This window comes from Pleuronectes platessa, chromosome 16 (genome assembly GCF_947347685.1).
Source record: "Pleuronectes platessa chromosome 16, fPlePla1.1, whole genome shotgun sequence".
NCBI lineage: Eukaryota > Metazoa > Chordata > Actinopteri > Pleuronectiformes > Pleuronectidae > Pleuronectes > Pleuronectes platessa.
The window spans coordinates 12,576,513-12,589,239 of NC_070641.1; the positions used below are offsets into that span (position 1 = coordinate 12,576,513).

The following is a 12,727-nucleotide window of genomic DNA, read 5'->3' on the forward strand; positions in this document are numbered from 1 at the left end:
TAAAAGATAATTCTTTATAATGAAATAAATCAATTATACATGTTCACAGTTTTGATTGATTCCAGGTGTGTTTAGTAGAAAATACCTCTTAGCCATCTTTAACAATTTGTCATTTGTGATTTGTTTTTGGTCATTGTATGTTTATATATATTCTTGTGCATATGTATACATATTTACTTGTTTGTATTTATATTTGCATAAATGTGCTCACACTGTATGACCTGTATGTTTGTATCTATACATGTACGTGAATATGTACCGTTTCTATGTATTGTGGTTGTGTAATATATGCTGTATGTACTGTATTTATATTTGTTATATTATTTCTTTATATTTTGTTTATATTCTTTCTCATAATGTTGTGTCATGTCTCTGTCAGCTCTGTGTGCTTGAGAGCATTGGACAATAAAAATGAAACTGGACATAAAATGGATTTTGTCCCCAAATCCGGATCTTGTCTGATCCTTTCAATTGTTTTTGGAGTTTTTACATCTCTGCCTTGTGGCCCCGGTGAAATCAAACACCTGTTTTCTTTTATTATCAGTCGTGTTTTAAAGCTTCATCTGAAGCCAAAGGTAATAGTATGAACCTGAGGTTTCTATAGCAACCTAAACACGGGCTGTTGCCACAATGTGAACTTCTACTTGTAATGGCGACGATGGCTATTTTTAGCATGGAAGATAACCTTAGATGATGAGTTGAAGAATGATAAATTTGGGGTTTTAAAGACTAGAACTACAGAGGACCGTTGCGGAAAATTGTTCATGTGTATTCTTAAGCATAATAATGCTGTCGCCGTATGATTTATATTTTTAATGAAGTTTGATATAAAATCTGCTTCGGTGGAACCCCATTTGTGTTCTTCTTTGAACAGTGATTTGAACCGTCAGTGTCTCACCCTTTTCTCATTTCCCTCTCCAGCTCCCCAGGGCTACAGCCTTCAAACTGAGCCTCAGCCGTGCACATTCCCTGAGTGCTCATCATTAGAGGCAGACCGTTGATCTTTGTTATCCATTCGGTCTGCTGCTGACCGGCAGGCACTCTCAGTTTAATTGAGAATTTGCAAATGAGGCCGTGAAGATTTGGGCCGCTCCATGCACAGTTGTTGACCCAGTAGTACAGTCTGCTGTCAAAGCGGAGCTCTCTGGCACTTTTTAATTAAGTTGAATAAAATTTGTTCGATACCACTATGTGAGAGGGTGGGTAAGTCAAATGCACAAGACGCTGTCGGAGAGGAACCCAACCAGGCATCATACTGCATAAAAGGCACAGGGATTCCTTTTCAATTTGATATTTTCATTTATTATTGTTTGCCTATTTCACCTCCATCTTTGTCATCAACAGTGAACTTCATACACACCCGACTTCACGGGATTTGAATCGTGAGCCTGCTGCTGTCGCTTTTACGGATTTGACTCTTCAGTGTAACTGCGTTGAAGATCTCAGTTTTTAAATCAATGCAGAGTAACAATATATTGAGTATGACTTTAAATGGAAGGACATGTACGTAGAGTTACAGCCATTAATGGTGGAAATACTATGCATTTAAAGGATAAGACTGGTGTCATTTTAAATTGTTCATACTGGCAACGAATCAAGTGAAAATACCAAAACAACGACTTGTTTGTGTTCCCGTTTCAGCCACCATCTGTTGCTCTCAGCCTTAAGCCCATTAATTACTAGTTAATCTTTTGAATATATATATACAAAGAAACTTTTCTGTCATAGCTTCCTGACACAAGCACTTTTAAATTGGTTCACTTTCAACAAGAATGGGTCTAAACCTAGTGTATTGCTGGACTGTTAATGGTCAGTGTGACGAAGTGAGGAGGATGTGGGCAAAATCTGCTGTGAAACTACAGTACTCCAGTTAGCATATGCATGATGTCAGTGCGTCCTATTTGCTTTGTGCCCAGTGTCAGCCGCTTTCAGCCCTTTATCTGTTTGCTTCTCTCCTCCTGTCTGTGCTCACAAATACATTATTTCCAATTTACCAACAAATCCTGTCTTGTATACATGCATAGTGATTCCAACCCAGTGGAACCCAGTGAGACTACACGTTAACCAGCAGTCGCTTCCAAGCCAACCCGCTGCTCTGTAGTGCTGAGTCTCCTGATTGTGTAACAGCAACAAACAAAGACAAAGTAATCTTCACAAATGGGTTTAAGACAACAGCTATGATGGGATTTCTGTCATATTTACATGTAAAATAATCACATAATATCTTTCTTATTTTAGCAATTTCCACATATGAGCTCTGGACAATTTCCGGATTTGATCGGCCCACAGTTGACAGTTGCCCTTTCACGCAAATGCCGCATTTGACCGGAGACTATCTGCGTGAGGCGAGTGTTCCCATGCACCTACTGGAATTATTCAGTTTGGATTAGGAGAGTGGTTTCACCAGTGCCATGCAGACATTACACAGACATTGCACGCGGGGAGCAGGCAGTTTAATTTCTGGTTCAGCTGGTTCAGTCATTTGCGTTTAGCTCATCTGGGAAGGGTCCATAAAAGTTGAGGGTTGCAGTGCATGTGAAAGCTTCCTCTATCTGTCACAGTATCGGACAGCCCACATCAGGGCATCAAACTGTTGCTCATTGCAATAGGTAAGCTGCATCATTGTTTGATTAAGAAAGAACAAACTGGAATGGCACTGTGCCAAGGCCCAACAGTCTCCTTAAAGTCAATCAAGCTGCACCAAATTACACACTAATAGATATTCGTTTTCTAAATGTGCCTGATTTATTTTCATCATGACGCATTAATTACTCTCTGAGAATTCCAAAATAGAAATTGATTAAAAATATGAAAAGATTTTGCTCTGCAGTGTAAATCATCCACTGTTTTTTGTGTAATCCTGCAAACTGACCATGCCCAACAGTTTCCCTGGGAAACCACATTTAAATTCACTCGATCTGGTTTTGTATTTGGATCTGCACCAAATTGCAACCACATTGCACACACTCATTTATATCAGTCTTCTAAATGTTTATTTTTTCCAAAAATTATTCTCTGATTTATTAGCAAAAATAAAGAAGCAAGTGAAAGAAAAATCTGGATCTGCACCAAAGTTTTTGCAATATTCTTAAGTTTTTGCTTTATTAACATGAAACAGCTTTCTTATCTTGAAAAGTTTGATCAATGCCCATTTGCCTGTTTTAAAAACCCTCAGGCGGCTTTTGTCCCAAACAGTGAGCCAGTATAAACAAATGTAAAGCTCCTGAGCTGGAAACAATTTCACACCAGGCCACTGTTCAGTCCATCACTACTTCTAGCTACTGTTTCTTTTCACAAGTTACTGAATGGAAAGATTGTAGCGGAGCTGTGGAGATCGTATCTCCGCACCGAAGCCTTTTCGCCTGTAGTGTTGCTGTTGCTTACTCAAATGTGTAATTAAAGTAAAACAACCCGTCTTGTGTGTAGCGTTGAGGAGTTGGGTTCTTGTCACGGACACCCTCAGTTATGATCGAAGCCGAAGGCCGATATTATGCACTGGCAGCCGTAATGAATCACATTTAAAAAATCATCTCATTATATTAGGACGCATACAGACGTCACATTGTCTTTCATGCTGCACACGACATTGATGTCTGCTCTATTAATTACTGTGTATGCACTGCCATATTATGTTGACGTTTGAAGTGAGGGGCCCGCCTCACCTCCCCTCTCCCACTCAGCGCTGTTTTAAAAACATATTCGATCAGATGGAGCGAGTTCACCATGTTTGCCATTTTATTTATGTTTTTCCTTCTGATTAAAGATGGGGAGACATAATTGAAGTGTTTGAATTTTTTTGAAGGCCCTGTTTCCTAGCAACATCAAGTCACTTTGTTATTCTGGTAGCGTGTGTGTATGAGAGAAAGGTTAAAAGATATCAGCAGCATTTTATTTTATGCTTTAAATGAAAATGAACCAGATTTTCATGAGTTCGGTTTGTTTCTGCTCAGATACTCGTCATCTCTCAAAACTCAGAAACAAAAAGATCTCAGACTGTCCGGACAAATCCGCAAGCTGTCTGACTGAGAGACGATGGGACAGATTTGTAGATGGAAGAATGCCCTGAGTGATTTAAGATAGATTAGGCAAGAATTGAGTGTCTCATATTGCGAGTATTATGATCAACTGAAGCTTATTTGTACTAGATGAGCAAATGAAAATAGGCGAGCCTAAAACAAAACAAAACACTTGGTCTCTTTTTCAGTGGAACAGCTTTTGGGGGAGTCATTGACAGATTGTAGATTCAACTTTATGTGGTTTCAAGCTTTCCATCACTAACTGATGATGATGATGATGAGAATAACAACTCATGTTCTATTTTGTGTGTTTGGTATTTAGCTAAATCAACAAACACATCATTGGAGCTATAAGTAAAGTCCTGACTTTTTTGCAATAGTTCACTTGATGGAGAAAAAATGAATCTTTCATTATTGACCTTTCATTTAAGTCATTTTTTGGTTAAAATCTCCAAAACTCACTGGCTCGAGCTTCTTTCATCCAATTATTTGCTGGTTTTCTTGGACTTCTTCATCATTGAAGTGAATATGTGCGGGTCAGTCTCACAAAAGCAACCTGCATGATGTAATTCGTTGTAACTGGTAAATCCAGAATATATCATGCACTTCAAAAAATGTCAGGTTGAATTTATTAAATGTTATTTTTTGCACAAAAAAATATAAATTTAAGATTAGTGCACATGCTTTTTTAAGTTGATTGTACATATTATTCAGTTGTTTAAAATTCATTTAAATTTAAGAATATAAGACAAGACGGTGAATATCCAGTGTATATTTGAAGGTCTTCCGTACAAATTAAGTTACCAGCTAGTATAGGTTAGCAGATGCTAGGGACATAACTTCAGTCGTGTGCCTTAGCGTCATCAAGTTTTTTGGCCTCGTAATCAACAAAACAGGCCAAATTTAAGGCTGAGCTGAGGCTTAATCTGACTGCAGTAATAATACAACCATTTTTTGTAGGGTACTGCTACACATTAAAATCAGGTTAACAAACCCAGATTGAAACATGTAATATATACATGTTCAATTATTGGTGAAGATTAAAAACCAACTCCTGATATTTGATGAATAAATCCACCTCTCATTTGTTAGTGGGTTTTAAAGCCATATGCAAACCCGACCAACTCTCCCAGCATGGCTGCCATTAGTGTTCATCAATACCGCAGGGGTTTGCCATCCGCTCCCCCGCCTTGGTGAGAGTCAGTGGGTGCTGGGATGGGCTGCCACACGCCCGCTGTGATGCGATGACGCTAATAAAGGAGCGTGACGGGGTCTCTGTGGACAAGCTCTTCTGCATAATGTTGTGGGGATGGCTGAGAGATGAAGAAGGGCGTTAGGGGGGGTTACTGGGGGTGAGGAGTTATATGGCTGATCCAGACACACATCAGAGCTGCTCCCAGCAGCCTTGGTGATTTCCATATACCGGATGGGAAGGAAGTTGCATGGTGAGAGATTTGGGTGGAGGGAGAGGTGAGGGTGGTGGTGGTTGGTGGTGGGGGGGATTCCTAAGGTGTTGAGCCAGCTAACTCCCCCTCCCCCTGAACGTGCCTGTATCACCATGACAACTGAGGCCGGCGGGAGTCCGGGGATTCACTCACACCTGGAGGAAACAGAAAACATCATTTGCATTTCGCACACAGCTCCGCTCATCATAGTAGATTAACTGGGTTCATGCAGAGTGAAGACATGTCGCATCGTTCACAGCTTTGGTCCTGACCAGCTTTGCTTTTTTGTGTTAGTGCGTGAGATAAGACGGCGTTTGATAAGATGACAAAGAGCTGAGCTGCAGGCGATGGAGTCTCAGTAGCTCATTGTGAGGAGGAGAGAGATCATCTTTATTGACAGATGCTCCACCATAGTGTCTGTAAACAGGATGTCACTGAAACCCACTGTGTTTTTAATTACTATCCAGAAACATTCTGATGCCACACTGATCCAATCCCCCCCACACACACACTTATTTTCTCATATATTCACATTTTCTAAGTGTCTAATCTCTATTTTTAGAGTTGTCATCAGCTCCCTCTTCTTGGCAGGATTTCCGAGGAGAGTGCAGAGTTCTTTGAGCGTATGAACGCTGTCCTTCAGAAACAGGAGAACATGCTGCGGGCTGCGCAGGCTGAGGTAACACACACCCAAAATTCTACCTTCTTGTCTGTTGCATATGTTAAAGCACGTCCATGTAGTGAGTAGGCCGCCCCGCCGCTGTCACTCGGGCCCACCGCCGTGGACAGAATGACGTCAGTGGACAGAAGGGCCGGGTTGAGTTGGGTGCTCTGAAGACTGGAGGCTCAGCTGTTACCAGCTGCTGTCAGTGGCTATGTTCAGCTCCTCCTGCTGCCACTGCCAGCGAGGCAAAGTTGCTTTATGGACATGTTTGCTGCGAGCGTGTTGACTTCAGTTCCAAATTGATGCACGTCAGAAGAGTAACAAGAATTAAGCAAAAAGTACAACAAACACCATCGCCACATATTTGATTCTATTGGTCTCTTCTAAGTGCTTAAATGTTGTGCATTTTGAACATATCTCACATAAAAAGTATATGATAAGCTTTGAGAATCTATATTGTCATTTTCCAGATATAGACAATAACAACAAAGTAGCATTGGCAACCTCTTATATTTGGAAAATGTAAGATTAACTACAATGGCACTCAGTAGAGCGCAGACCTCCCTAAAGCCCCAACAGTCCCTGAAACGTGCCTGGTTTTTTTTCATCAACTCCATGAATCATTCTCGCCCCTGATCCGTACCAAAATTGCATGGGATCTTCCTTGACCTGTACCACATCCTTCCCCCACATCTTGTGTTATTCTGTTTAGCAGTTTTTGCTTAATTTTACTTTCAAAGAAACAAACCAAAAAATGGACAGGGGCGTACACATAAAGTCTTTGGCGGAGGTGGGACAACTACACATAGACACATGTAACACTATCAAATGTAAAGATATTTGAAGTTATGAAAGCAGATGTATGCATCTTTCTTATTCCTCATTCTGTTGACAAAATTGTGTTTTCCTTGTCTAAACTGGTTCCCTCCCTTCACAGTGCCAAAGAGGGGCCTGCACAGTACCACCGCCCCAGGAGCACGTGGACCAGGCCTTTATCACTGACAGAATCAGCAGGACAGAGGTGCGTCAGCTCAGCCTCACTGGTTCCATCGTATTTCAGCAGGGACTACGTTTTAAAAGTCACAATAACAAAACTCAGTGGTGTTTTTTTTTTCCATCCCTGCCTCTGATGTGCAGCAGAGCAGAAAGCATGAAGTAACAAGAACATGAGCTTTTATTTTTGAAGGGCTGTTATTAAGTGGAGCGTGTTTTCATGTAGCTGGACCTGCTGTACGAGGAGGCTGTGTACACCGTGGTCAACCGGGTTGGAGTGCATTCGGCAGAACACGTGAAAAGTGACGAAGAGCTGTTTACGTACATACTCAAGGTAGTTATCCATCTATAATATCTATCCTATCCATTGATCCTACCTATTATATATTGTATCTATCTACTCTATCTGTCTTATCTATCTATAGTAGTATAATCAATCAATCCATCTTTCTATATATTTTATTTCTCTATATATCTATCTAGTCTATCCATCCATCCAGCACACTGTTCACAAACCCTCACACTGTTATCTGCAGTGCTGCTGTATGACTCTGAGCAGATGTTCTCGCCTCTAAACCGATTAAACATCAGAGCAGAGTCACAGCAAGTCCTGATATTCAGCCGTGATATTCCCTTCATTCAGATGTCATGCTAAGGATTCTTAGCCTCTCATATGTCTGCGCTGGGCATCTTTCTTCAAGGTGTGAGGAGCGTGCGTTCGGATCCAATGATTTCATGAAGGAATTTCACTGACCTCTGAGTGGATTTTTGTCAGTACATGTCTGATTTATTTGTGGCTCTGAGAAAGCAGAGTATTTCCATCATGCCAATACAGATAAATAATAAACCTTGTTTTCTGGTGTCTGGTCGGCTCTACAAGGTGTTCGATATGGGCGAAGAGGAACATGACATCATTCTCCAGAAAGTTCAGGAAGCCAATGTGAGAAAATTTGTACATGACTCACCTCCATTTGTCCGTATTGTCATTGCAATGATTGTTCATCCATACTGCTGTCATGGAAATTCACACTTGTTCATCTGCTTTGTGCTTATGGGAGAACTTGGGGTACAAATGTAAATTTCCATTCTGTGCTCATGTAAACATAATTGAGATATGACTCAAGTTATTGATTAGGCCTTTGACTGTTATTTGATATTTGCAGTTGAAAAAAAGAGGTTAGTTGTAGTGTTGTGATACGCTATTAATTTATTTGCGTTATACAAGTCCACATTAATGTTGTTTTTTGTTCATCTTGGACTTTGAAATAAATGTAATATTACATTGTAATTGTAATTGTGACATTGATTACAATAATCCAGCTAATTTTCTCAAAGCAAAGCTTAGCCTGATAGATTTCAATATGATGCACTAGAGTAATGAATAGAAACCAATTGGTGCCTGGAAGAATAGAAAAATATACTCTACATTTCCGAATTCCAACATCATTATCAATGATTCATGGTAAATGTCAATCAGCTCCAGTTTTAATCTTGAGTTAATAACGTAACAATAAAGTAACTAAAGTGCAGATTTAGAAAGCATCACTTACATATTGGTTGTGGAGCCAGTTGTTTCAGTGCATCCTCTGGTGTATTCTGGTAAATGCAGTAGTAATAAGGTGAGAGCCTTCAGATCTGGAGCCACAGTTGGAGTACATTATAATGCCCTTGGAGTCTTCGCGTATTTAAGACCTGCACTTGCCTGCCAGGGACTTTGCATATGTATCTGTTATGAACTGTATAGCTTATTGAAAATGTTTGGCCTTGTAAACATTATCTACAGTTATGCTGCCTTCGCTGTTACATCGAGTTTTCCTGCTTTTCGACTCACAAAGCTGTAAGAGACCTTGTAAGGCACAGCAGAATAGATTTCTACATTCATTTAGTAATGTATGCTGATATTTACTTAAATAGTCACAAGAACATCAAATTAGTGGAATGCACTGTTATGTACTCGCTGTGTGACCTTGTTTCTCACTGAACGGCGTGTAAATTCCTTTTTCCACAGCGAGCCAGTTTTTCCTTGAGAGTTTCTGTTTTGAAAGCAAAGAGTCTGATGGCCAAGGATGCGAATGGTGAGATATTTCAAGCATTTAATAATACGTAACTGATGGAAAAAAGGTTTAATTTCTTCTATAAAAGTAATAATAAATAAATAAATTATTTTGTCATCAATCAGAAGCTGAATAAAATAAATTGAAGTGTAATATTTTGGACATATAATAAACACAACAAGATAATTTTTACTGATTCTGCCAAAAGGTTATTCATAATAATAACAACAATAATAATACACTTTATTTAGGTTATAAACATATTTCCAAAGTGCTTCACAGACATTATAACAGAAAATGCATGCTGTGTGATTACAAGTGAAAACAAGTTATTGCTGTAGACAATGGATTAATGAAAATCACTTTAAAAGAAGACACTGAGCTTGTCTGATTGACAAGCACTTTCCCCTAAAAAATGTAACCCTGTGTCGGCGTCCATCTTTATCCGGCCATAACATAATTATTCTTTTCACGTGTGTGCTGACCTTTTCTTTGTGTCACACTGCGGCCTGCCAGGTTACAGTGACCCCTACTGCATGCTGGGAATCCTGGTGGGCCAGAGCCCCCGGGAGGTGGAGGAGAAGAAGGAGAGAAAGTTCAGCTTCAGGAAGAGGAAGGAGAAGCTGGAGAAGCGCTCCAGCACCAAGGAGGTGCTACCCGCCAGGTGCATCCACGTGACAGAGGTTAAACCAGAGACTCTCAACCCGGTGTGGGACGAGCACTTTGTGTTGTGAGTACAGCCACTTAACCTTTAAACCAAGAGCAGGACGTGGTGATCCTATAAGTGTGACACAGGGGATTCACAGTTTCACATTTAACACCCGATGCTATCAGATACGTGAACAGTGCAACACATTTCTGACTCTGTGGAAGGACCATGGAAGGTGTTTATTGTTGGTGTTTACTCATGTGTATTTGTATTCTTACAGTGAAATAGATGATGCTCACAGTGACCTTTTACATCTGGACATATGGTAAGATTTGTGCTCGGACGACAACTTAAATTCCTCATACATCACCATGCCAGAGGGACAAACAAGTTTTATATTGTGTTAGATTATTGTTAAATTAGGTTCGATTTTATTTATTTGTTTATTTTGTATGCATAATGGGTAACGACCATTAAGTGTCTTTAGCACAATTGCCCATATTTTCCCAAGGTATTTTCAACATTTGTATTTTTATTTTGCAATAACATCGAATTAATAGAATGTTTGATAAAATATTGTTTCTGGCTATAGTTGACACTTGTATCCATTATGTCTTGGAGTGTGAACATTATCACTATAAAGATTCAGTTGTCTTTTAATCTTGATGTCTCAGCTCTAAATTGGAGGTTGGCCGTTGCTTTTCTTCAGCTACAATGGGTCTCGATTGCAGAACCTCACCTCTTGGATCCGTTAATTGTTACAAAGATAACGAAACATGTTCCTCCCCGAAATGAGATGCTATAATAATAACCCCCTGACATCTGACTCTTCTTCTTCAGGGATCACGACGATGACGTGTCTGTAGCTGAAGCCTGCAAGAAGCTCAATGAAGTCAGTGGACTTAGAGGAATGGGCAGGTAGAGGAAACTTGTATTGTTTGATACCGAATTACGATCATTCTAAATTTATCTAAGGGCTTTAGAGCAGCTGGTTCACAAGTTTACTTTATATAAGTTGGTAATTTATCGATTCATCCAAATCACTTGGTGGTAGTCAAATGCTGAATCATTCAACCTCCTAATCAAAGGGTCAATTCCATGTTATTCAAGTGAAATGTTGCACTTCATAAATGAAGAGACTGAAAACCTGACACCATCCTCTTGGTAACTTAAGAGATAATTTGGTTTTTGGCCTTTCACCTTAAATAGAGACTGACATATAGGAAAGCCCACTGACAATAAAGCTGTGCACACAGAGAACACAGAGTTCAGGCAGGTCATAGAGAGATCAGTAAATGGCACAACTGTCTAATGAAAACCTGAGATTGCCAATAATAGCCGAGGGACAAAAGGTCCTAATGCTGTGGTGGAAAATGTGCAATTTTCATTTCAACAAAAAAACTGTCTTTCATTAGAAATTGAAACTTATTTAGCTGTCGCTTTGATTATAACTATACTGGGGACTCAACCAGAGACAAGCAAGAGAAACTTTTCCATGCCTGTTGCTCTCTTCTCAGGTATTTCAAGCAGATTGCCAAGTCCATGCGTGCCGATGGATCTGCATCATCGGGTTCTGAGGAAAACGCAGATGACTTCCTCGGATGCATTAACATCCCTCTGAACGTGAGTGTTCAAAGTGGGAGAACTAACTCTCACTAGTCAGAGGTGCCGATCTACTGTGACTAATCCAACACGACCTCAATTAGACTGAAGCATTCAAACATGGATGTCCCTGGAAGTGTGCCTGTGCCAATGATTAAGGCTGCTGTCTCTCTTGCAGGAGATTCCTGTTGTCGGTTACGACACGTGGTTCAAGCTGGAGCCTCGGTCGAGTGCGTCTAAAGTTCAGGGAGAATGTCACCTGATGCTGAAGCTCTTCACCAGCCAGGTTTGTGTAACCTCTGCTTTAGTGTAGATAATGAAAGCCTGCTAATGAAAGCCTGCTACTTTTAATGTTAATGTGTTTTCATCCATCAGAGAGACACAACTTTGTCCAAGAAGGATTCTAATATTTCTATTCACAAGAAACTGCTGAGTCAGATTGTGGAGCATGAGCATGCAAATGTTAAGGTGAGTCTCCTCCAGATTTGATCAAACAGTCTAAAGCTATTTGTAATATTTTTCTTTTTTTGCCATGACCTACTCTACAAAAAACCTATGAATCATTGAATCACTTTAATTTGTTATTTTTGTGTTAAAAGCACTTGAGCTTAAAGACAGCCTTATCTAATCAATTGATTTGCCTTTCATCTGGGACAAACACAAACAGCATGGCCTCCAGGGTTCGAATATTGGATTAGAAGTTATCAGGCTTAGTTTTAACTGCAATGACATTTCCAGTGTAGAATCTAAATAGTATAAGACAGAACATACTTTCTATAGACATATAGTGAATTTCATATTGTTATGTATCAGCTGATTCAACTCTCGATTAGTAAGAAAATATATATGATTTTGTTGTTCTAACACACTGTAACTAGAAAGAAGCACCTTATATCTCACTATTTTAAAGAAAGTGAAAATAAGTTGTGAAACTACCCCCTTATTTGAATCAGCACCAAGAGGGAATTCGGTCTACGATAAAATCATTTCACTTTTTTTTATGTAATCCAGCAAACAAACAGCAATGAAAACATACCCCGCTTTTTGGAGTCATAATTTACATTTATGTTTATATTTTGTATTTCTTGATTACGTGCCACATTCTAAAATAAACCAAAGTTCTTGATGTATGATTGACTGAATAGACGTGATGAGTGAAATGACTTGATAATTTTCCACATCCACATATGATTCCAGAAGGAGCCGTACAACTGGGATGGACAGGTTGGTCCTCCAGCATGGACGGTGCTCACTCACCATGCTGTGCAGACCGATCTGTCCCCTCTCCAACAGGCCATTATGTG

The 12,727-nt window shown here is 39.8% G+C and overlaps 1 protein-coding gene across 1 annotated transcript in view; it reads left to right on the forward strand.

The window, feature by feature from the left end:
• Positions 1–12,727, forward strand: part of baiap3 (BAI1 associated protein 3) — a 36,433-nt gene that overhangs the window by 11,738 nt on the left and 11,968 nt on the right. Inside the window, exons 4-16 of the mRNA XM_053444444.1 lie at positions 5,485–5,495; positions 6,073–6,140; positions 7,063–7,146; positions 7,345–7,452; positions 7,999–8,058; positions 9,127–9,193; positions 9,689–9,902; positions 10,102–10,146; positions 10,662–10,739; positions 11,339–11,444; positions 11,602–11,709; positions 11,799–11,891; positions 12,621–12,724. Coding sequence (XP_053300419.1) covers positions 5,485–5,495; positions 6,073–6,140; positions 7,063–7,146; positions 7,345–7,452; positions 7,999–8,058; positions 9,127–9,193; positions 9,689–9,902; positions 10,102–10,146; positions 10,662–10,739; positions 11,339–11,444; positions 11,602–11,709; positions 11,799–11,891; positions 12,621–12,724 — 1,146 coding nt within the window. The remainder of the gene's footprint in view (positions 1–5,484; positions 5,496–6,072; positions 6,141–7,062; positions 7,147–7,344; positions 7,453–7,998; positions 8,059–9,126; positions 9,194–9,688; positions 9,903–10,101; positions 10,147–10,661; positions 10,740–11,338; positions 11,445–11,601; positions 11,710–11,798; positions 11,892–12,620; positions 12,725–12,727) is intronic.